The sequence below is a fragment of the Procambarus clarkii genome, chromosome 2, assembly GCF_040958095.1.
Source record: "Procambarus clarkii isolate CNS0578487 chromosome 2, FALCON_Pclarkii_2.0, whole genome shotgun sequence".
Classification (NCBI taxonomy): Eukaryota; Metazoa; Arthropoda; class Malacostraca; order Decapoda; family Cambaridae; genus Procambarus; species Procambarus clarkii.
This window is the reverse complement of record NC_091151.1, coordinates 25,307,158-25,331,232: the sequence shown is the minus strand read 5'-3', so window position 1 is coordinate 25,331,232 and position 24,075 is coordinate 25,307,158. Positions and strand designations below refer to the sequence as shown.

Genomic DNA, 24,075 nt, shown 5'->3' with positions numbered 1-24,075 from the left:
AACGCACTTCTCAGCCTACTGTGCAAGGCCCGATTTGCCTAATAAGCCAAGTTTGTTTTAACAAATACTTTAGTTATTTCATTTATGCACTCACTATCCAATGGCAGTACATGTGCTTATAATTTAAAATGTGCTTGCACACCTTGTATATGTGATTGGTGGCTAACCAATCTCCCACTTGCAACCATGTCTACCGACAGGTGGTAATTTGGCAATTGAGGAGAAGGTGAACATGAGTGAAGCGGAGGCGCGTCACAGGGCAGGAGTGATGCAGGGCGGGTTCTCCTCGCCCCAGCACTGTGTAGCCAGATGGTCCCTCGCTGTAATTGTGCCATACAGGAATAGGGAAACCCAGGTTTGTATTCACTGATTTGTTTTGTGGTTCTCAGTTTTCTGTTATCATTGTTGCTCTTCTTTAAAGCTTTTAATGACCCAACTACCTATTATTATGAAATAAGTTTTCTTTAATCCCAAGATGACGCCTGTTATGACCTTTCTTTGCCAATAATTCGGGTTCTTTTCGTCTCTCTTTCTATAAGGCGTCAGTGCCTCTTTCTTCACAGATCCAACCCCAAGTGAGGGTGAAGTTATCAAGAACTGAGCAGTTTTTTCACTATTATTATTTTCTACCACAGACGTGGCCACGCATTAACAATGCTAACCGCAATATATATACATTTTCCTCTGTGACAACCAAACGGGGGTTACACAACACTAGACAAAAACCAAACCTAACCGAACCTAACCTATGTCTATATATGCACAATATGATAATATATTATAATATAAATTTATATTTGAGAAAATTCCTGTATTGAATGAACAACATGTAAAAATTTATCAATGCGTCTTTGGGGTCGACCGCTGGATGAAATGGACTTGAGTCGAGGACGGGTTGCACAGTTTACATATGGTCAGGTCAACATCAGAAACGTGGTAAAAACTCCCAGTTATTTCCTATTTAACATATAATCCTTATTATATGTTATTATTCATTAACTGAGTTTTGGAGGAACCGCTCCTGTGACAGGTAAGTCCACTACGGGCTTATTATAGCCCGTGTTGTATGAAACTTTTTGTTCCGAATAGCTAAATCTAAAATAACAAACAATTGCTTAATAGCTCACCAAATTGTTTAAGAAAATAATGCGCAGACTAATTTAATTCTTCTTTAGTGTGCCATAAAATATTTACAATTTTCTTTGATTCCGGAGAAAGAAAATTTAAAAGATGATGAACACTTCTATCAAAGTATTAGGAATGTTCAAGACAAAAATCAGAATTTAATTAATATGAAACTCTGCAGATCTAAGAAAGTTGTATGAATATTTCTTCAAGATAGAGTGGGCACCTTTGGCAAGCCGCCGACTTCCTGTCTCTGTTGAGGCCACTAGAGAAATAATAATTCACTGCGTCTGGGGACAGGAAACCAGAGTGTATGCATCCACGTTTGGCTTTTATCGAGGTCAAACTTTAATCTTAATTTTCCCCAGAAAACGACACACCAAATCGTTTAACAACCAGCCACCCATTCACTGCTGGATGAATATAGACTACAGTTAATGACTGCCGCCCAGTCAAACCTACCGGCCAAGATACGAACCCAGGCCAAAAAGCGCTCACGAAGCACTGGACGAGTGCCTTACCACTGCGCCACAAAGACTGTACCTGGCAAGTGTGACTGCACTGTTTCTCTCTTACTAGCAAGACGTATCACGTGAAAGATGCCAGGTGGTTATGCTCAGGCTTGGTCAGGAGGGGGGGGGGGGGGGTTCATGCCAGGTGGTTATGCTCAGGCTTGGTCAGGAGGAGGGGGGGGGGTCATGCCAGGTGGTTATGCTCAGGCTTGGTCAGGAGGGGGGGTCAATGAATGGTCACAGAGGGCCAACTTTCATAAAAATGCTACCAATAACCTTTTATTCAATCAATATAATTTGTCATTCTTTTCTGTAAGTATATAACTTACACTACATGTGCACATGTATACACATGTACATGTGTATACATGTACATGTGTATAGAAATGCATAAATCATAGGCATTTATCACCGAGTAATACCTAGTGAACAGTTCAAAATGGGGCCTACATATTCCGTCTGGTCTGGGCCTATTACCAGCTTTGCTCAGGCCGACATTTGTGCTGACACTGTTAATGGTGACACTGTCTGTCAGTGGTAAGGAGTCAGCGGGGCGGGGCATTTGATTTGGGATAAGATTGACTTGTCACCAGTCTCCGTGGTGTAGTGGTAAGACACTCGCCTGGCGTTCCGCTAGCGCTTTGCCATGGCTTCGTATCCTGGCCGAGGAGGATTTACTGGGCGCAAATCCTTAACTGTAGCCTCTGTTTAACTCAACAGTAAAATGTGTACTGTACTGTAAACCGCGAAGAATCGTTGTAACAACGATTCTTCGCGGCAGGGATCGTATTCCAAGGACCTGCCCGAAACGCTACGCGTACTAGTGGCTGTACAAGAATGTAACAACTCTTGTATATATCTAAAAAAAAAAGATTCAGCCAAAAATGAACATGCTGATGGAAGATGAACCCAGCTGAACCTGGCAGTCCTAATGCCACTGGGAAAGCTCTCATCGCGGGCAATGAAACAATTACTGGTAAATTAGTCAATGATGAACAAGGTAAAAAGTTGGATAGAATGTTTGGGGTCAGTGTTTCATTGATAGAGCTGACACATCAGTATAGATACTAACACCTGATGCAGACCGACATATTCTGACAGCAGAAACAGCATCACTGATGCTAGCAGCAACACTGATGCTGGCAGCAACACTGATGTTGGCAGCAACCCTAATGCTGGCCGCAACACTGATGCTGGCAGCAACACTGATGCTGGCAGCAACACTGATGTCAGCAGCAACACCGATGCTGGCAGCAACACTGATGTCAGCAGTAACACTGATGCTGGCAGCAACACTGATGTCAGCAGCAACACTAATGCTGGCAGCAACACTGATGCTGGCAGCAACAACACTGATGCTGGCAGCAACACTGAAGTCAGCAACAACACTGATGCTGGCAGCAACACTGAAGTCAGCAACAACACTGATTCTGGCAGCAACACTGAAGTCAGCAACAACACTGATGCTGGCAGCAACACTGAAGTCAGCAACAACACTGATGCTGGCAGCAACACTGAAGTCAGCAACAACACTGATGCTGGCAGCAACACTGAAGTCAGCAACAACACTGATGCTGGCAGCAACAACACTGATGTCAACAGCAACACTGATGGTGGCAGCAACACTGATGCTGGCAGCAACACTGATGCTGGCAGCAACAACACTGATTCTGGCAGCAACAACACTGATGCTGGCAGCAACAACACTGATGCTGGCAGCAGCAACACTGATGCTGGCAGCAACACTGATGCTGGCAGCAACACTGATGCTGGCAGCAACAACACTGATGCTGGCAGCAACAACACTGATGCTGGCAGCAGCAACACTGATGCTGGCAGCAACAACACTGATGCTGGCAGCAACAACACTGATGCTGGCAGCAACAACACTGATGCTGGCAGCAACACTGATGCTGGCAGCAACAACACTGATGCTGGCAGCAACAACACTGATGCTGGCAGCAACACTGATGCTGGCAGCAACAACACTGATGCTGGCAGCAACAACACTGATGCTGGCAGCAACAACACTGATGCTGGCAGCAACAACACTGATGCTGGCAGCAACACTGATGCTGGCAGCAACAACACTGATGCTGGCAGCAACACTGATGCTGGCAGCAACACTGATGCTGACAGCAACAACACTGATGCTGGCAGCAATACTGAAGTCAGCAACAACACTGATGCTGGCGGCAACACTGATGTCAACAGTAACACTGATCCTGGCAGTAACACTCTGTCAGCAGCAACACTGATCCTGGTTGCAACACTGATGTCAGCAGCAACACTGATGTCAGCAGCAACACTGATATCAGCAGCAACACTGATGTCAGCAGCAACACTGATATCAGCAACAACACTGTTGCTAGCAGACAAAACAGATGCTAGCAGCATCACTGATGTCAGCAGCAACACTGATGCTGGCAGCAACACTGATGTCAGCAGCAACACTGATGCTAGCAAAAATACTGATGTCAGCAGCAATACTGATATCAGCAGCAACACTGATCTCAGCAGCAACACTGATGTCAGCAGCAACACTGATGCTGGCAGCAACACTGATGTCAGCAGCAACACTGATGCTGGCAGCAACACTGATGTCAGCAGTAACACTGATGCTGGCAGCAACATTGATGTCAGCAGCAACACTAATGCTGGCAGCAACACTGATGCTGGCAGCAACAACACTGATGCTGGCAGCAACACTGAAGTCAGCAACAACACTGATGCTGGCAGCAACACTGAAGTCAGCAACAACACTGATGCTGGCAGCAACACTGAAGTCAGCAACAACACTGATGTCAACAGCAACACTGATGGTGGCAGCAACACTGATGCTGGCAGCAACACTGATGCTGGCAGCAACAACACTGATTCTGACAGCAACAACACTGATGCTGGCAGCAACAACACTGATGCTGGCAGCAGCAACACTGATGCTGGCAGCAACACTGATGCTGGCAGCAACAACACTGATGCTGGCAGCAACAACACTGATGCTGGCAGCAGCAACACTGATGCTGGCAGCAACAACACTGATGCTGGCAGCAACAACACTGATGCTGGCAGCAACAACACTGATGCTGGCAGCAACACTGATGCTGGCAGCAACAACACTGATGCTGGCAGCAACAACACTGATGCTGGCAGCAACACTGATGCTGGCAGCAACAACACTGATGCTGGCAGCAACAACACTGATGCTGGCAGCAACAACACTGATGCTGGCAGCAACAACACTGATGCTGGCAGCAACACTGATGCTGGCAGCAACAACACTGATGCTGGCAGCAACACTGATGCTGGCAGCAACACTGATGCTGACAGCAACAACACTGATGCTGGCAGCAATACTGAAGTCAGCAACAACACTGATGCTGGCAGCAACACTGATGTCAACAGTAACACTGATCCTGGCAGTAACACTCTGTCAGCAGCAACACTGATCCTGGTTGCAACACTGATGTCAGCAGCAACACTGATGTCAGCAGCAACACTGATATCAGCAGCAACACTGATGTCAGCAGCAACACTGATATCAGCAACAACACTGTTGCTAGCAGACAAAACAGATGCTAGCAGCATCACTGATGTCAGCAGCAACACTGATGCTGGCAGCAACACTGATGTCAGCAGCAACACTGATGCTAGCAAAAATACTGATGTCAGCAGCAATACTGATATCAGCAGCAACACTGATCTCAGCAGCAACACTGATGTCAGCAGCAACACTGATGTCAGCAGCAACACTGATGTCAGCAGCAACACTGATGCTAGCAACAATACTGATGTCAGCAGTTATACTGATATCAGCAGCAACACTGATCTCAACAGCAACACTGATGTCAGCAGCAACACTGATGTCAGCAACAACACTGATACTAGCAGACAACACTAATGCTAGCAGTATCAGTGTTGTTAGCAGCAGCAGCATCTGGGTTGTTATTCTCATTAACATCTAGCCAATAGACGTTTGGTGAGTGCATGGTTGAGACTAAAGGTCTAGATCTAAGACGATAAGTGCTGGCAAGGGGAAGGTCTACGTCAAGTGGTCTGTCAACCACAATAGGTGGTGTCCCTATAGAAGAATCTGTCTGGGCATGGTCATTGTCATCTTTTGCATCAGACTCACCAGCAGTAATTTTAGCTAACTTCATATGGTATAAATATTCGTTTATAAATTATCTTGTTAACAAATTCTTAAGTCTGTACTTGTTAATCTTGATAAGCTCTATTACCTTATATGGACCTAAAAATTTCTTAGTTAACGTGTACATAGGGCCAGACCTGTGTTCGTTAAGTACCATTACTACAGATCCGACAGTCATCTTACTGGACTTAGCTTGAGCATTCCTTTGCTCGAGTAAACTCCGCAGTTGTCTTGGACAAGTGTTCTCATATTTTCTTAAAGACTGGTTGCATTTGTCAATGCATTACTTGAAAAAAACATCTAGGTTATACAAAGGAGTAGGGGGTGAATTGATCACTTCATTGGGAAGAATCTTATATGTACCATAAAGAATAGCATGAGGAGTGTCTCTTGTAGAAGCATTAATTGAAGAGTGTATGGCACACTGAATTAAGGATATGAACTCATCCCAATTACTGTTATCAAAAATCAATGTGACTCTCAAGGCATCTAACACTTTTCTGTTTGTACGCTCTGCATAGTCTGTTTGTATGCTCTGCAAACCTAGTACTTGCTGGGTGATATGGCATAATAATACATTTTTTTAATGTTATATAATTCACACAAACTAGTTAAGAAACTATTACTGATCTCGGGACCATTATCTGAGAGAATTACTTTTTGCATACTATATCTACAAATTATTTGGTCATGGAATGCACTGGCTATAGTTTCTGCTGTTTTGTTCAGGATAGGAACTACCTTACCTTGAGGTTACCTTGAGGTGCTTCCGGGGCTTAGCGTCCCCGCGGCCCGGTCGTCGACCAGGCCTCCTGGTTGCCGGAGGCCGCCAGTTCTAGTTCGCAATAACGTGAAAATTTTTCAACCATTACAAGCAAGTGTTTGTTACCCTTTTCAGTTTCTGCAAAATTTGTCAACAAATATATTGATACTCATTCCCAAGGGGCTGGGTACACATGAATTGGGTTAGGTCCAATGATGTGTCCCTTATACTGTAAGCAGGTTAAACTTCTGTCAACATAATGAGCAATCTCTTTAGCCCTTTTGGGCTAAAAATACTTCAATCGACCTTACTGGAGTGTACAATCCTTTCCTGGATGTGCATTTACAGGAGCATCATGGATGATCTTTAACACAGTTGGTACCAAGACAGCTGGAACAACTAACTGATAACACTTCCTTGGGGGTGTCCCTAGCTTTACTATTCTACACAGTAAATTGTCTATCATCACTAGTTCTTTCAATGTTACTGAGGGAATCCGACGAGTATCTTGCTAAATCAAAAACTTAATGACAGGTGCCCATGTGTGGTCTTGTTTTTGTTCTGTCTCTACTATTATAGCATCTCATGCTGGGTAATTTAACTGGATATGCAGCTATGTGTTAAGAAAATGCATCAGCTACAACATTTTGTTTTCCTGGGATATACCCAAATGAAGGATTAAATTCTTGAATTGTGAGTAAATATCTGGCAAATATCTGGTTGATGATCTGTAAGAACATGAACTGGGTATGTTGACCATACCACACACTAGAGGGTGAAGGGACGACGACGTTTTGGTCCGTCCTCGTTTTGGTCCAGGAAGGACCAAAACGTCGACGTCCCTTCACCTTCTAGTGTGTGGTCTGGTCAACATACTTCAGCCACGTTATTGTGACTCATCGCCAGCATGAACTGGGTAAATTGTATTCCTGAAATGTTTAAAAGCCCATACAGCTGCTAGAGCTTCACGCTCTGTTGCACCATAATTTTTCTTTTCCTTAGACAATGTACAGCTAATTGAGCTATTGCATGATCTCTGTGACCTTCAGTTTGAAGTAATGCTGCACCTAAGCCTATTTCACTAGCATCTCTGACCAACATAAAAGGTTTAGAAAAATCTGGGTACCTATGAACAGGTGAAGAGATGAATGCTTCTTTGAGCTTCCTGAAAGACTGTTCTTGGGCTTCTTCCCAAACAAAGGGTTCATCGTTTCTTTCCAACTTGTAAAGTGGAGTGGCTATTGTAGAGAATCCAGCAATAAACGAACGATAAAATCCTAGAAAACCTGTAAACTGCCTCACGGCTTCTGCAGTACGAGGCATTGGAAAATCATGTGCAGCAATAATTTTTTATTCATTTAAGGTAATGCCTGAAGAGGTGACTGCATGACCTAGGAAATTAATCTTCTCCTTTAAAAATGAGCACTTTGAGAGTTTTATTTTTAAATTTGCTTCTACGAGCTTTGCAAGTACTTTCTCAAGGTTCTGGAAGTGAGTCTGAATACCAAAAGAGTACTACCTATCAATTTACTAAATAGGCTTGTCATGAGCCTTGAAAACGCGAAAGAAATCCTTAAATTCTGGCCATGACTGGAGGCTAACAATGGCTTTCTCATTATCTACAAAATGAGCATCACCTTTGGTGGAGTCAAAACTTGACCTAGCAATTGCCAAGTAGTCATCATCAGAAGGTTCTGAGAAATGCACTTTGGCCTTTGCTTCCACTTTGCTAAACCATGATTCCAATACGTGAGATACTCAAGCAAAAAGTAGAATAGCCATCTCCTGTATGGAGCGCTGGACATTAGTACGAGCAACTGCTCCATTTGAGTCAGAAGGAGTTGCAACAGTTGCAGGCATTGTCACTAACTTAGTGTGTGCTTGAGACACTAGGTATAAGATTAGAATTTACAGAATAACAACATTCAGAACATCAAACTAGGCTCAAGTAAGTAAATGCAAAGAATAAACATTTAAATTATAGTTAGGCACGACAAAATAAATGGGAATCAGCAAAATTGTAAATTAAATATGCAATCTGGTATGAACATGACTTGAATCTAGAGTAATGTAATTAATTAAACCAGGCAAAGCATAACAAATTTGATTATAAACCTAGAAGGTGTAATTGCAAATTTCAAGAAAAATAATTAAACAAAAATAGAATTTAACACTCAACATGTGGCATAATAAAAGCTTAATAATTAATACAATGCAGAAAAATGCACTCAAAAGAATCAACATGTAATGCAGGACATTTGGGCAATAAGGCATCAAGAATGTAAAACAAAATTAACTTCCTGTAAAATTTTAAATAAAATGGAATGTTGAAAGAATAAAAAAATTACACTGCAATTTTATAGCAAATGCTGTAATTAACTGGTAAAGTACTATAAAAACAGGCAATTTAAGGAACACTTAAATTGATGACATGGTACAGTAACAGTTTTTTTTTTAATTTTCCCTCAAGGGGTGAGTTTATTGGGCAGCGCCACTCATCCTGTGAGTGGACATACCGCCTTAGCAGCATGTACAACACTCCCCAGTAGGAAGAAAACCCACTTAGTTGTTCATCCTGTCACTTGTACCCAGACACAGCTGGGACTTGCTTAACTGTCTCAAGTGAACAGCTCCTCAAACAAGAAGATTAACATCTGTCAGCCTTTAAAATCTTACGTTATCTTGCGGGTGCAAAATGGGGGGAATCTTTAAGAACAGTATCAATATTTGACAAATAGTGTTTTCCTAACTCAAACAATGTGGGGTTTATTATTCTACACATATTTCTAAAGTCTCTCAGGTGTTCACATTCTTTCAGGTAATGGTAAAGGCAGTGTCCGTCACTCTCATCACAGATTCTGAAACTCTGCTGCTCAACTGTTTTTTTCCATTCCGAATCGCCATGGATATTTGTATCGAAGACTGATTCTCACTATTACTGATACTCTCCCACGGCCACCTCCTCTTCGTTCATAATGATTAGGGTTGCCAGCTGCAACCATGTTGTATCAGCATACAGATTTATTGGTTTGTGCTTCTATCCTCCTTTCTTCAGTTACCTTGTCACAGTGATATTTCCTGACAATACCTCTAATTTGTAGCAGAGCGCCTTCAGCAGCCAGCACATCTGCTCGTTCATTCCCACATATTCCAACATGGGAGGGGATCCACAGAAACTTGACGACTCTTCCCTGATTGATTAGTACCCTCATATCTCTCTTAATTTCAGTGACTATCGCAAGATTTTCTGCCCGATTTTTACTTAGGCTTTGTAGTGCTGCTTTTGAGTCAGTGCAGATCACTGCGCCATTAGTGTTTCATTCAAGGAATCTTAACGCCATAACAATGACAATTAGCTCCGGTTACGATGAAGAGGCATAGTTCTCAATGCATGCCTTCCCTCCGTTTTTGCATTGAAAGGCATTATTCCTAATTACAGAGAATGCTGCACCAGCCCTGCCAATGACAGAATTAGATGTCCCATCAGTGTAAATTTGTTCTAGTTCATTTCCGGCTTCTTTATAAATGTCCCAGAGATACTTGTGCCTCATTTCTTGTGGTATCATGTTGGAGTTTTTGTTGCCATTTCATTGATGATAATCCTGCATGAGTCATCCTCCCAGGAAGATAACCTGTCTACAGGCAGGAGCTCACGGGCTTGCTCAAGCAGGTGAAGTTCTTCGAAGTAGCAGGCTGATCTGTGATGCCCTTCTTTGCTTCTCCTGTTTCCTCCTATTAACAGCACAGAACCCAGAGTTTTCTTGCCAATATCATTGTAATAGGGATCTCTGGTTATCCTAATTGCAAGTTTAGCATTCAGTTCCTTAATCCTGCTTTTAACACTGGGAAAGGACAACTCCTCTCGTTGATTAGACAATTTGGCAGTTCTTGGAACTCCAAGAATGATTGTCATTGCTTCATTCTCTATGCTTTCGAGCCTTTTCACATCGTTTTGGGAGTAGGTACACAAAACAGGTGCAGCATAGTCTATGACGGAGCGCACATGAGCTGTGTACACCATTTTAAGGACGGCAATAGAGGTTCCTTATCCATTCCAGGCCATAGGTTTTCAGTGCCCTGAGTCGACTTTTGCATGTTCCTATGGGTTGGTTGAGCTCTTCTTTCTTTCCCTTGTGAGAGCCGACAATGATGCCAAGGTACCTGTGGTGGTCAACCCAATCAAGTGTTACACCATTAATTTGTAGTTCTTCATTTGCCCCCTGCTTGTGATGGGAGTATGCCTTCGTCTTGTTTGTGCAGAGAGTGAAACCGAACTCAATACATATCCTTCCAAGGAGTTCAATGGACTGTTTAATTTTTTCCAAGGTGGGAGCTTGTATTAGGACATCATCTGCATATCCCACTTGTTGTGTTCCTTCCGGAAAATCAATATTTGCAATGGCGTTCATAAGTACATTGAATAGTGTAGGGCTTAAGACTCCGCCTTGGGGGGGGGGGTTCCCTAGTTCCATATTCATTGTTTTTGAGACTGCTCCATTGAAGCATACCTTGACCTTCCTCCCTGTGACGTAGTCTTCAACTCATTTTAAGAGTCTCCCCTTGACACCCACGCATGCAAGCTCATCCAGTATCACAATTACCTGCGCTTTGTCGAAGGCTTCATTACACACAGAAATCACAATTGTGTGATGCATCAAATGAACAAATCCACAAGGGCCGTGATGAGGATTCGAACCTGCGTCCGAGAGCATCCCAGACGCTGCCTTAATCGACTGAGCTACGACATGGTAAAAAGGAGTTGAAACCGAATTTCTACTGAACTTACTGGATCCTGCAGCCTCTCCGAGGCACAAACCAGGGTTTGAGCCTCTGACGCAGGTTCGAATCCTCGTCATGGCCCTTGTGGATTTGTTCATTTGATGCATCACGCAATTGTGATTTCTGTGTGTGATGATGTAAGGGCGAAGAGGGAGAACGGCCTATTGACATAGCTCGAGTGCATGGGGGGAGTTGTGTAAAACCCTGGTTTGTGCCTCGGAGAGGCTGCAGGATCCAGTAAGTTCAGTAGAACTTCGGTTTCAACTCCTTTTGTCCATGCCGTAGCTCAGTCGATTAAGGCAGCGTTTGGAATGCTCTCGGACGCAGGTTCGAATCCTCGTCACGGCCCTTGTGGATATGTCGAAGGCTCCTTTGATGTCAACAAATACAGAGTACCTAGCCTTGTCATTAGCCAAGTAATTAACTATACAGTTTGCTGTGCTCCGTCCTGTAACAAATCCATTGACCCCCTCCCCTAACCTGCCTATTTTGTTCAACAGTCGGCTTAGGATTATCTTTTCAGGCATCTTGCAAGTGCATGACATAAGACTGATAGGTCTGTAATTACCAGGTTCAATGGGCTTCGGTATGGGAACAATTATTGCGTGTTTCCATTGTGTGGGCAACACTCCACTTAGGAATGACTTGTTAAACAGGTGGAGTAGTGGATTCCCAGACACTTCACACAGTGCATTGAGTATGTCGTAGGTGACGCCATCTTCACCAGGTGCTGTACTTTAACCCCTTTTCATAGCGCCCCTTACTTCCTGGGCTGTGATCGTTTCTCCATATTCGTCATCATTAGACAGTGCTCTTGTTATCCTTATTCTTCTGTCATTATGTCGGAGGAGCTGTTTCAAGCTTTCTTCTGCAGGGAAAGAGTAGGAGGAGGAGGATGCATCACTCCACTTGTGAATTAGTTCTTCAGCCTTACCCTGGGGGTTTTTGTGAGCCGCTGGCCTGGCTCTGCCCCCCCTTAGCTATCTGAATTTTTGCCCACACTTGTCTTGCAGATGTTTCCCTTCCAATAGACCTAGTGAACTCAAGCCATTGTCTCTCCCGCTCTTTAATCTTCTCTTCCCTGGCTACTTGACACACAGTTTTAAACAGCTCTTTGGTACTTTCAATGGGATGTCTCCGGTACTCTCTACTCATTTGCGCTAAGCATCTTTATGTAATCGTTCTCAAACCATTTTATTTGTCTTCCTCTGATGGTTACTTTGCCCAGTCGTACGGCGCAGAACTCTGAGACAGCTCTCAATTTGGTGATTAAGGTCATCAACAAATGTATCAATGTTTTCAGGGATTTGGTATTCCGTGAACCAGTCACTCATCTTATTTATGAAGTGTGGTCTCGTATCTGGTCCGAGTAATAACCTTTTTCTTCTACTTGACTCTTTCTTCTTCTTGCTCATGTCGACGGTGGTAATCAGTGCCAGTGGTCACTACATAAACTGTGTACAATGTGTGTACTGGCATCCGTGTCCTGTGCATTCAGCAGGAGAGCATAGTCTAATCTTCCTCCTCTGAGTTGAGTTGGCTGTTCATCACCCAGGACTCTAAGGTTTTCACTCCCCCTGACATAGAGTGACAGTTTCCGTCCATTGATATTGGGTTGATGACAGTTGGCTTCAAAGTGTGGGTGCCTGGCATTAAGGTCACCGACCAGCAGGGTAGGTTCCTCATTAACAAATTCAGGTAGTGTGTCAAGATCAAGTTTAGTCTGTGGCACATATAGGCTGATTATATGTAGGGCATTATTGTTTAAGTGAAGGGTTACCCCCAATGATTCATACTCATCCCCCATGTGGAGGTCATCAATAATCTGTGCAGGTATGTTGATGTTTACAAAAGTGATGAGACCCCGTTTTCTTTCCCCAGCGGGATTTTTTTTTTTTTTTTAATTATGAGGTACATCTGCATTAGTGCAGCTACCCTAGACTATATGAAGTGGAGTACAGTGTGTCAAAAAAGAGCTAACTAGGAGATGCTAAAAAATCCCCTTCACACAGGATGGTTAGTCATACAGAGGCATGTGATAAGCAGTCTGCACTGGCAGACTCCGGATGCATTTTGAGGATATCATCAACACAAGATTGAATAAGGTGGCAGTGGTAATAAAAGCCCCCATCTCGCAGGATGGTTAGTCATACAGGGCTATATGTTTAGTAGCCGGCACTGGCAAATTTTGGGTACACTGTGAGGATATCTTCAAGAATACGAGAGTGAATAAAGTAATTGCAGAGCTCCAGGTACCCCATGCCAATTGGTCTGAAAGGTCTAATAACTGGGCATTCAGTGATGTAGTGCGGGAGATCGTGCCGTAGTTCCTGTTCACAGAGTTTGAAACTGGAGTGCTCAGGATTGGGAGACCTGTCACCTGCAGCCACCTGCCACAGGTAACGGTAACCCAACCTGATCCTTGCAACCACTGTGTCGCACAGTCTAGTGGACGTTTTGTGCTGCCCATAGATATAGGTTTCAGATCTGAACAAATCATAGCTTCTAATACTAGTACTTTCAGGTCGTTGGGAGTCAGTAAGTTCTTTCCTATCAGATCTGAGTGTTTGAACCAATACAGTTTTGACAGCAGAGATGGGGATACCTAGATCTAATTCAACTTCAAACTTGTTACACGCTAATTTGGCTGCAATGTCTGTCTCATTATGACTCATTGTTTCTGCTGTATTGTGCCTACCAATTTTTGTCAACTACCATTCAAGCTGTCATTGCAATCAATCTTAGCTACCTATGTGCTTTAATATACTGTACCTACAATTTTCTCTCATCTTCTTTTTTTCATTTCATGTAACTGTTATCATTTTTTTGTCTATAAATTTTGCAAGTATTTACCTCCTTAAAATTTTTTTAGATTAAGGACCTGCCCGAAACGCTGCGCGTGCTAGTGGCTTTACAAGACTGTAATAATTACCATGTGTGAAGGTATCCATACAAAGGAGATTCGAGACCCTTTACTCTGTGCATCAATTAGGTTATTTATAATTGGGAGTAAGAGGTTCTTGCTGTCGATCTTCCAAGAGAAGTTTTCGATTGCTTGAAAAGCAAACTTTGAATCACAAAATATTATTCCTCCTCCAATGTTTTTTAATGTACTGGTAGCTAGGTGTAATGCTGCTAGTTCTGCTTGTGTGGAGATCAGCCAGTTGTTTAACCTGACACAGACAGTCTTTGTGCAAATAATATTTCTATAAAACCTACATGCTGCTGCAGTCCGTCCAGTAAAGGATTGGACTGAGCCATCGGCGTAGACACAGTGCTCGTGAGATCTTAAACTCTCGATGGAGGAGGCAATTGTTTCAAGTGTGACAGCTTTGAGAAGAGCAAGATTCTCATTATCTTTCCTGGTGACAGGTGTCTATGATACTTGAATGGTGGGGTACAGATAAAGAGGAATATCAGAGACAGGTAGATTGCACTTAAAAGAAATTTTAAGTTTAATGGAATTGTCAGCATTGTTGCTCAGCCAATTATCATAAAAGGAGTGAGTTGGTATGTCGGCACAAGTCAAAAGGGTGTTAACAGCACTAAATAATTTGTCTCTGAGCAATGCAGGAGATGTAGGATCTCTCATGACTTTAAGGCAAAAGGTGGTGTTGACTTGCATTATTCTCTCTAGTATGGTTGGAAGCTTCAGATCTTCCCGCATGTTGATGATTCTTGTGTATCTTGGAGCACCAAGAATTATCCTCATGGCCTCATCCTGTACTACTTCAAGTTTGTCCAACACAGAGGAGGGGAAATTAATTAAGTGCAGAGCATTACAATCAACGAGAGATCTAACGAACATCATATAGAATAGTCTAGCATATTTAATATTGATACCAATATTCTTACCAGTAAGTGTTCTCAATGGTTTTAGTCTTTCTTTTAACCTACGGTGTAGATCATTTACAATATCACTGTTAATACCAACTCCAAGGTATTTGTGCTGCCTACACGTTTCAATGTTCTGGTTGTTGACCTTGAGGGAAGGGAAAACTTGCGATAACCGCTGAATCTTGGATTGAAGTCATCACCCACCAGCGTCTCCTGTAGCACTATGACGTCAATTTGGTGTTCACAGACGTAGTGTATGAAAGCATTAATACTATTGCGAACTCTATTGCAGTTCCGTTGTTGTATAGTGAGATATTCTGCGATGTGATTATCCATTTTGAGGTTGTTTGTCATCAGATGCGCTATGTGTGTGTAATTATTATGTTCATGTGTGTGTTATCGTGTATTCCATGGTGTTTGGAGTTACTGTGTGTACTGGTGATACTGTGTGTCCTGGTGTTACTGTGTGTACTGGTGTTACTGTGTGTACTGGTGTTACTGTGTACACTGGTGTTACTGTGTACACAGGTGTTACTGTGTACTCACCTAGTTGTAATCACCTAGTTGTGTCTGCAGAATCGAGCATTGACTCTTGGATCCCACCTTTCGAGCATCGGTTGTTTACAGCAATGACTCCTGTCCCATTTCCCTATCATACCAGGTTTTAAAATTATGAATAGTATTTGCTTCCACAACCTGTTCCTGAAGTGCATTCCATTTTCCCACTACTCTCACTCTAAAAGAAAACTTCCTAACATCTCTGTGACTCATCTGAGTTTCAAGCTTCCATCCGTGTCCCCTCGTTCTGTTACTATTCCGTGTGAACATTTCATCTATGTCCACTCTGTCAATCCCTCTAAGTATCTTATACGTTCCTATCATGTCCCCCCTCTCCCTTCTTCTTTCTAGTGTCGTAAGGCACAGTTCCCTCAGGCGCTCCTCATACCCCATCCCTCGTAGATCTGGGACGAGTCTCGTTGCAAACCTCTGAACCTTTTCCAGTTTCATTATATGCTTCTTCAGATGGGGACTCCATGATGAGGCGGCATACTCTAAGACTGGCCTCACGTAGGCAGTGTAAAGCTCGCTAAATGCCTCCTTACTTAGGTTTCTGAATGATGTTCTAACATTTGCCAGTGTAGAGTACGCTGCTGTCGTTATCCTATTTATATGTGCCTCAGGAGATAGATTAGGTGTTACGTCCACCCCCAGGTCTCTTTCGCGCGTCGTCACAGGTAGGCTGTTCCCCTTCATTGTGTACTGTCCCTTTGGTCTCCTATCTCCTAGTCCCATTTCCATAACTTTACATTTGCTCGTGTTGAATTGCAGTAGCCATTTCTCTGACCATCTCTGCAACCTGTTCAGGTCCTCTTGGAGGATCCTGCAATCCTCATCTGTCACAACTCTTCTCATCAACTTTGCATCATCCGCAAACATCGACATGTAGGAGTCTACGCCTGTAAACATGTCGTTAACATATACAAGAAATAGAATTGGTCCCAGCACCGATCCTTGTGGTACTCCACTTGTTACTGTTCGCCAGTCCGACTTCTCGACCCTTACCATAACTCTTTGGCTCCTTCCTGTTAGGTAGTTCCTTATCCATGCTAGGACCTTTCCCCCCACCCCCGCCTGCCTCTCGAGCTTGAACAGCAGTCTCATGTGCGGTACTGTATCAAAGGCTTTTTGGCAGTCCAGAAATATGCAGTCTGCCCAACCATCTCTGTCCTGTCTTATCCTCGTTATTTTATCATTGAATTCCAGAAGGTTTGTTAGGCACGATTTCCCTGTCCAGAACCCATGTTGATGTTTGTTCACAAACCTAATGTTCTCCAGGTGTGCAACCAGTCGTAGCCTAATTATTCTTTCCAGTATTTTACAGGGGATGCTTGTCAGTGATACAGGTCTATAGTTAAGTGCCTCCTCCCTATCACCTTTCTTGAAGATCGGCACGACATTTGCCTTCTTCCAGCAACTGGGCAATTCTCCCGACATAAGTGACTCATTAAAGATCATTTGCAAGAGGCACGCTGAGGGCCTGCGCTGCTTCTTTTAGTATCGACGGTCTGGTCAAACTGCATTAGTTGCATCTAGAGTTGTCAACTGTTTCATTACCTCCTCTGCTGTCACCTCTATATCTGATAGTCTTTCATCTAGGGTAACCCCTTCCAACAATGGGAGCTGCTCAGGCTCGGTAGTGAACACTCCATGGAAACTGGCTTTCAGTGCCTCGCAGATTTCCTTGTCACTTTCAGTGTATGCCCCCTCTGTCTTCCTTAGTCTTGTCACTTGGTCGTTCACCGACATTTTTCTTCTTATATGACTGTTTAGTAACTTAGGTTGTTTTTTCGCTTTGATTGCAATATCGTTCTCATAGTCCCTTTCCGATGTTCGTCTTATGTTAATGTAATCGTTCCTAGCTCTGTTGTATCTGATCCTGTTGTCCTCTGTCCTTTGTTTTCTGTACTTCCTCCACTCCTGCCTGCTGGCCATTTTTGCTTCCTGACACTGCCTATTAAACCTTGGGTTATTATATTCCTTCTTATTTTTTCCCTTTACTGTTGGTATAAATCTCTCTTCGGCCTCCTGGCAGTTCTGTATGACTAGGTCCCTCATATCTTGGACTGTTATTCCTCTAAATTCTTCCTCCCACTGCACTTCACCCAGATAGTCCCTTATCCACTTATAGTCCCCTTTCCTGTAGTCAACTCTCCTTTCCCAGATCTCTTGTCCCATGGTCATAAGTTTGAATTCCATCATGTAGTATACTGGTGTGACACTGGTGTGTGTATACTGGTGTTACTGTGTATTGGTGTTACTGACTGTACTGGTGTTACTGTGTGTACTGGTGTTATACTGTGTGTACTGGTGTTACTGTGTGTACTAGTGTTACTGTGTATTGGTGTTACTCACTGTACTGGTGTTACTGTGTGTACTGGTGTTAACGTGTGTAGTGGTGTTACTGTATATTGGTGTTACTGACTGTACTGGTGTTACTGTGTGTAGTGGTGTTACTGTGTGTACTGGTGTTACTGTGTGTACTGGTGTTACTGTGTGTAGTGGTGTTACTATGTACTGGTGTTACTGACTGTACTGGTGTTACTGTGTGTAGTGGTGTTACTGTGTACTGGTGTTACTGTGTGTACTGGTGCTACTGTGTGTACTGGTGTTACTGTGTGTAGTGGTGTTACTGTGTACTGGTGTTACTGTGTGTAGTGGTGTTACTGTGTACTGGTGTTACTGTGTGTACTAGTGTTCCTGTGTGTACTGGTGTTACTGTGTGTACTGGTGTTACTGTGTGTACTGGTGTTACTGTGTGTACTGGTGTTACTGACTGTACTGGTGTTACTGTGTCTACTGGTGTAACTGTGTACTGGTGTTACTGTGTACTGGTGTTACTGACTGTACTGGTGTTACTGTGTGTACTGGTGTTACTGTGTGTACTGGTGTTACTGTGTGTACTGGTGTTACTGTATGCACTGGTGCTACCGTGTGTACTGGTGTTACTGTGTGCACTAGTGTTACTGAGTGTACTGGTGTTACTGTGTGCACTAGTGTTACTGTGTGCACTGGTGTTACTGTGTATACTGGTGTTACTGAGTGTACTGGTGTTACTGAGTGTACTGGTGTTACTGTGTGTACTGGTGTTACTGTGTGTACTGGTGCTACTGTTTGAACTGGTGTTACTGTGTGCACTGGTGTTACTGTGTGCACTGGTATTACTGTGTGCACTGGTGTTACTGTGTGCACTGGTGTTACTGTGTGCACTGTTGTTACTGTGTGTACTGGTGTTAATGTGTGCACTGGTGTTACGGTGTGAACTGGTGTTACTGTGTGCACTGGTGTTTCTGTGTGCACTGGTGTTACTGTGTGCTCTGGTGTTACTGTGTGCACTGGTGTTACTGTGTGAACTGGTGTTACTGTGTGCACTGGTGTTACTGTGTGAACTGGTGTTACTGTGTATTGGTGTTACTGACGGTACTGGTGTTACTGTGTGTACTGGTGTTACTGTGTGTAGTGGTGTTACTGTGTATTGGTGTTACTGACTGTACTGGTGTTACTGTGTGTAGTGGTGTTACTGTGTGTACTGGTGTTACTGTGTGTAGTGGTGTTACTATGTACTGGTGTTACTGTGTGTAGTGGTGTTACTGTGTACTGGTGTTACTGTGTGTACTGGTGTTACTGTGTGTACTGGTGTTACTGTGTGTAGTGGTGTTACTGTGTACTGGTGTTACTGTGTAGTGGTGTTACTGTGTACTGGTGCTACTGTGTGTACTGGTGTTACTGTGTGTACTGGTGTTACTGTGTGTACTGGTGTTACTGTGTGTACTGGTGTTACTGACTGTACTGGTGTTACTGTGTCTACTGGTGTTACTGTGTGTACTGGTGTAACTGTGTACTGGTGTTACTGTGTGTACTGTTGTTACTGTGTGTAGTGGTGTTACTGTGTGTAGTGGTGTTACTGTGTGTACTGGTGTTACTGTGTACACTGGTGTTACTGTGTACTGGTGTTACTGTGTGTACTGGTGTTACTGTGTACTGGTGTTACTGTGTGTACTGGTGTTACTGTGTACTGGTGTTACTGTGTACTGGTGTTACTGTGTCCACTGGTGTTACTGTGTACTGGTGTTACTGTGTGTACTGGTGTTACTGTGTACACTGGTGATACTGTGTACTGGTGTTACTGTGTGCACTGGTGTTACTGTGTACTGGTGTTACTGTGTGCACTGGTGTTACTGTGTACTGGTGTTACTGTGTGTACTGGTGTTACTGTGTGCACTGGTGATACTGTGTACTGGTGTTACTGTGTGCACTTGTGTTACTGTGTGCACTGGTGTTACTGTATGCACTGGCGTTACTGTGTGCACTGGTGTTACTGTGTGCACTGGTGTTACTATGTGCACTGGTGTTACTGTGTGCACTGGTGTTACTGTGTGTACTGGTGTTACTGTGTACTGGTGTTACTGTGTTCACTGGTGCTACTATGTGCACTGGTGTTACTGTGTGCACTGGTGTTACTGTGTGTACTGGTGTTACTGTTTGCACTGGTGTTACTGTGTACTGGTGTTACTGTGTGTACTGGTGTTACTTTGTTCACTGGTGATACTGTGTGCACTGTTGTTACTGTGTGCACTGGTGTTACTGTGTGCACTGGTGCTACTGTGTGCACTGGTGTTACTGTGTGTACTGGTGATACTGTGTGCAGTGGTGTTACTGTGTGAACTAGTGTTACTGTGTGCAGTGGTGTTACTGTGTGCACTGGTGTTACTGTGTGAACTGGTGTTTCTGTGTGCACTGGTGTTACTGTGTGCACTAGTGTTACTGTGTGTACTGGTGTTACTGTGTACTGGTGTTACTGTGTGCACTGGTGTTACTGTGTACACTGGTGTCACTGTGTGTACTGGTGTTACTGTGTGCACTGGTGTTACTGTGTGTACTGGTGTTACTGTGTGCACTGGTGTTACTGTGTGTACTGGTGTTACTGTGTGCACTGGTGTGGTGGTGTCCTGGTTGTGTCTGCTGACGTACCTCAGCAGCATGTGTTGCACCATCTTGCACCAGTCTCTGGCGTGCAGGACCTCCTCTTGATGGACTCTGCTGTTGCAGGATGGTGAGGACTGGTTCATGAGTCGTCTTAATCTGGCAGAGGGCTTTTTCAAGTTCCGTTTGCTTTTGCAATATTTGGAGGACGGTTGGATGAGGTTGAATCATACGGTCTAATATTGCTTTGCCACAAACGGGAGTGACAACCTCCTGGGAGTCAGGATGGGGGTCAACTAGTGGGGCAGGGGCAGTGTGGGTAGCTGGAGTGCCTGGAGGGGGAGCCAGATGGGAGACAGTGGAGGGGTCTTGTTCATTGGCAGGGGTTTGGGGGGTTGGGTGGTGGTGTGACACCGTGGGTAGAGATTGAGGTGTGGGTGCGTGGGTTCCCGGGAGGGGGAAGAGGTAACATTTAATTTTAAATGCTGAAAGAAAAACTTCCAATTAAGGTTTGGGAAAAAATATATATATGAATAGTCTATAGTGCACTTCTTACTGCTGGAAAAACGTATTTCATACTTAATAAATAATAAATAATAATAATAATAATTATAATAAATAATTTTTTATTCAGGAAAAGTACATACATACATAGTTGATTTACAAACATAATGTTGGATTTATAGACAGAGCTAGTACATACAATACCTAAAGCCACGAATACGCATAGCGTTTCGGGCAAGGTGTGGAGGAAAAAAACACTAAGACTAAAACTTAATAGTAATTAGGATTAGGTATAAATTGTGTTAAAAAATAAATAAAAAATAAAAAAGGGGGGACATAGCAGAAATCAGCAATTTTACAAGTTGGATAACAAACAGCATTGTTTAACAAAAGCAAGACATGGGTTGATGTTTAGGGGGTAAGGTAGGTTACATGGAGTAAATTAAGTACCACTTGGTTTTACTCTTAAACTGGTTGAGAGAGATAAAGCCTTTAACATGATTGCGGAGATCATGCCACATTCTGGGTCCCTTAATTTGTAGAGCATTTCTAGTTTGGTTAAGTCGCACTCTTGGAATATCAAATAGGTATTTGTTTCTGGTGTGATGCCCATGAGTTATGTTACAATCTTCTAGGAAGCTTCTAACGTCAGGATTGACATTGCAGTTCAGAGTTTGAAATATATAGAGTACGCATGAGAGGATGCGCAGTGACTTAATATCTAACATATTCAAAGATTTGAGTAAGGGTACCGAGTGGTGTCTGGGGCCAAAGTTAGATATTGTTCTAATAGCAGCTTTGTGTTGAATATTTAGATTACGTAAATAATTTTGTGTAGTAGAACCCCAAGCACAAATACATTGAGATAAGGATAGATGAGAGAGTAATAGAGCGTCACCAGGGCAGGGTGAGGTACATAATATCTGATATAAGAAAGAATGCCAACAGTTTTAGATTTTTTTATATATATTTAGAATGTGCCCCTGGAAATTCAGCTTGTTATCGATGAGAACACCAAGAAATTTTCCATCTACTTTGTTATTAATTTGGATATTGTTTATTCTTACATTAATTTGATTTGAGGATTTATTGCCAAACAAAATATAGAAAGTTTTGTCAATGTTAAGGGCGAGTTTGTTGGCAGTTAGCCAAAGATGGACTTTATTTAGTTCAGTGTTCATTGTGACATTAAGAGCAAGAGGGTCAGGACTGGAGAAAATGAAATTTGTGTCGTCAGCAAATAGAATTGGTTTGAGGTGTTGAGAGGCATTTGGAAAGTTATTAATGTAGATGAGAAAGAGGAGAGGGCCAAGTATGCTGCCCTGAGGAACACCCATGGATATGGGTAGGGTGGAAGAAATGGAATTATTCACAGAAACATACTGGAGCCTGTCAGTAAGGTAAGACTGAAGATATTGGAGGGCGTGACCTCTGACTCCATAATGATGTAATTTAAGAAGAAGGTTTTGGTGGTTGACAGTGTCAAAAGCCTTACGCAGGTCAACAAATAACCCAACAGGGAACTCATTTTTATCAAGAGTTGCATGTATCAAGTTAATCATACTAATAAGTGCATCGTTAGTGGTTTTTTTTTGTGTCTGAAGCCATATTGGCATGAGCTAAGTATATTGTGTTTGGCTAGATAAGAGTAGAGCTGCTTGTAAATTAGTTTTTCAAAATTTTTTGACAAGTTTGGCAGAAATGATATTAGTCTGAAGTTGTTGACATCGGTGAGATCACCTCATTTATGGATTGGGGGGTTACTCACGCTGTTTTAGAATTCCTGGAAAGATTTGGATTTCAATTGATTTGTTGTACAGCAATGCAATGCCAGGATCTAAAAATCTGGAGGCTTTTTTTGTAAATTAGAGTTGGTATCTCAGCAAAAGCAGTAGACTTAGTTTTAAGGGAAAGGATTATCTCATTAACATCAGTGGAATTAGCAGGCGTTAGGTACAGAGACTGTGGATAGTTACCTGTAAGGAAGTCATGAACATTAGTACGGGAGGATGGAATATCATTAGCCATGGATGACCCAATAGACAGAAGAACCTATTGAATTCAATAGCAGTATCAGAGGCTGAAAGCACACCATCATTATTGGACTGCACTGGATCAGAATGAACTTGGAACCACTTGGAATATTACTAATGCACAATGGAATCTTGTTCCACAAAACACCACAATTAAGCTGTGAGTGTGGAGTGGGCAGCCACCTCCTCTGCTATCAAGTTCACTGAAGGTAGCAATGTGTGCCAACTATCTGTCACTCTGTACCGCTGCTCACCAGACACACCCATACAGATTAAAAATTAACCCAACAATTAACCCACATAACCCCCGCTTCCCAACCATTCACTCGCAACCTTTCCTCACACGGGCTACAAATAACCTCAATATAGACCTCTCTCTATTCCAAAACTCTGAAACCCAGCTTCCTGTTCCCCCTATTCCACCTTGGCTTTATACAACTCCTAATATAGCAACACAACTCGAAGACAACATTCCAAAATCTGCACCAAACTCAGCCATAGCCTCAGTGTTTACCTCAACAATGAAAAATTACGACAGCGATTTATACAGATGGATCTCGCATCATCATGAACAACGTACCTTCGGTCACTAGCGCTGTATGGATACCGGAATACCATCTCAAGCAGGGATGGCGGTTACCAAACCAACTATCTATTTTGACAGCGGAAATATATGCCTTATATCAAACTCCCAAAATAATCACAACATTACCATACAATCTGTAGTGACTCCAAGAGCGCGATTCAAGCAATTACGTACTCTTCAAAAACGTGCAAGGAGATTGTCTACCAATGCCTTCAACTTCTTCACAAACATCAATTGAACGGTTATGACACCTCTATCCAATGGGTCCCAGCACATTGTGGTATTCTCCATAATGAACTAGT

General features: G+C 43.0%; 1 protein-coding gene across 1 annotated transcript in view; it reads left to right on the top strand.

Moving 5' to 3' along the window:
* Positions 1-24,075, top strand: part of LOC138366008 (beta-1,4-galactosyltransferase 4-like) — a 128,956-nt gene that overhangs the window by 38,458 nt on the left and 66,423 nt on the right. The window contains exon 2 of the mRNA XM_069326730.1: positions 201-355. Coding sequence (XP_069182831.1) covers positions 201-355 — 155 coding nt within the window. The remainder of the gene's footprint in view (positions 1-200; positions 356-24,075) is intronic.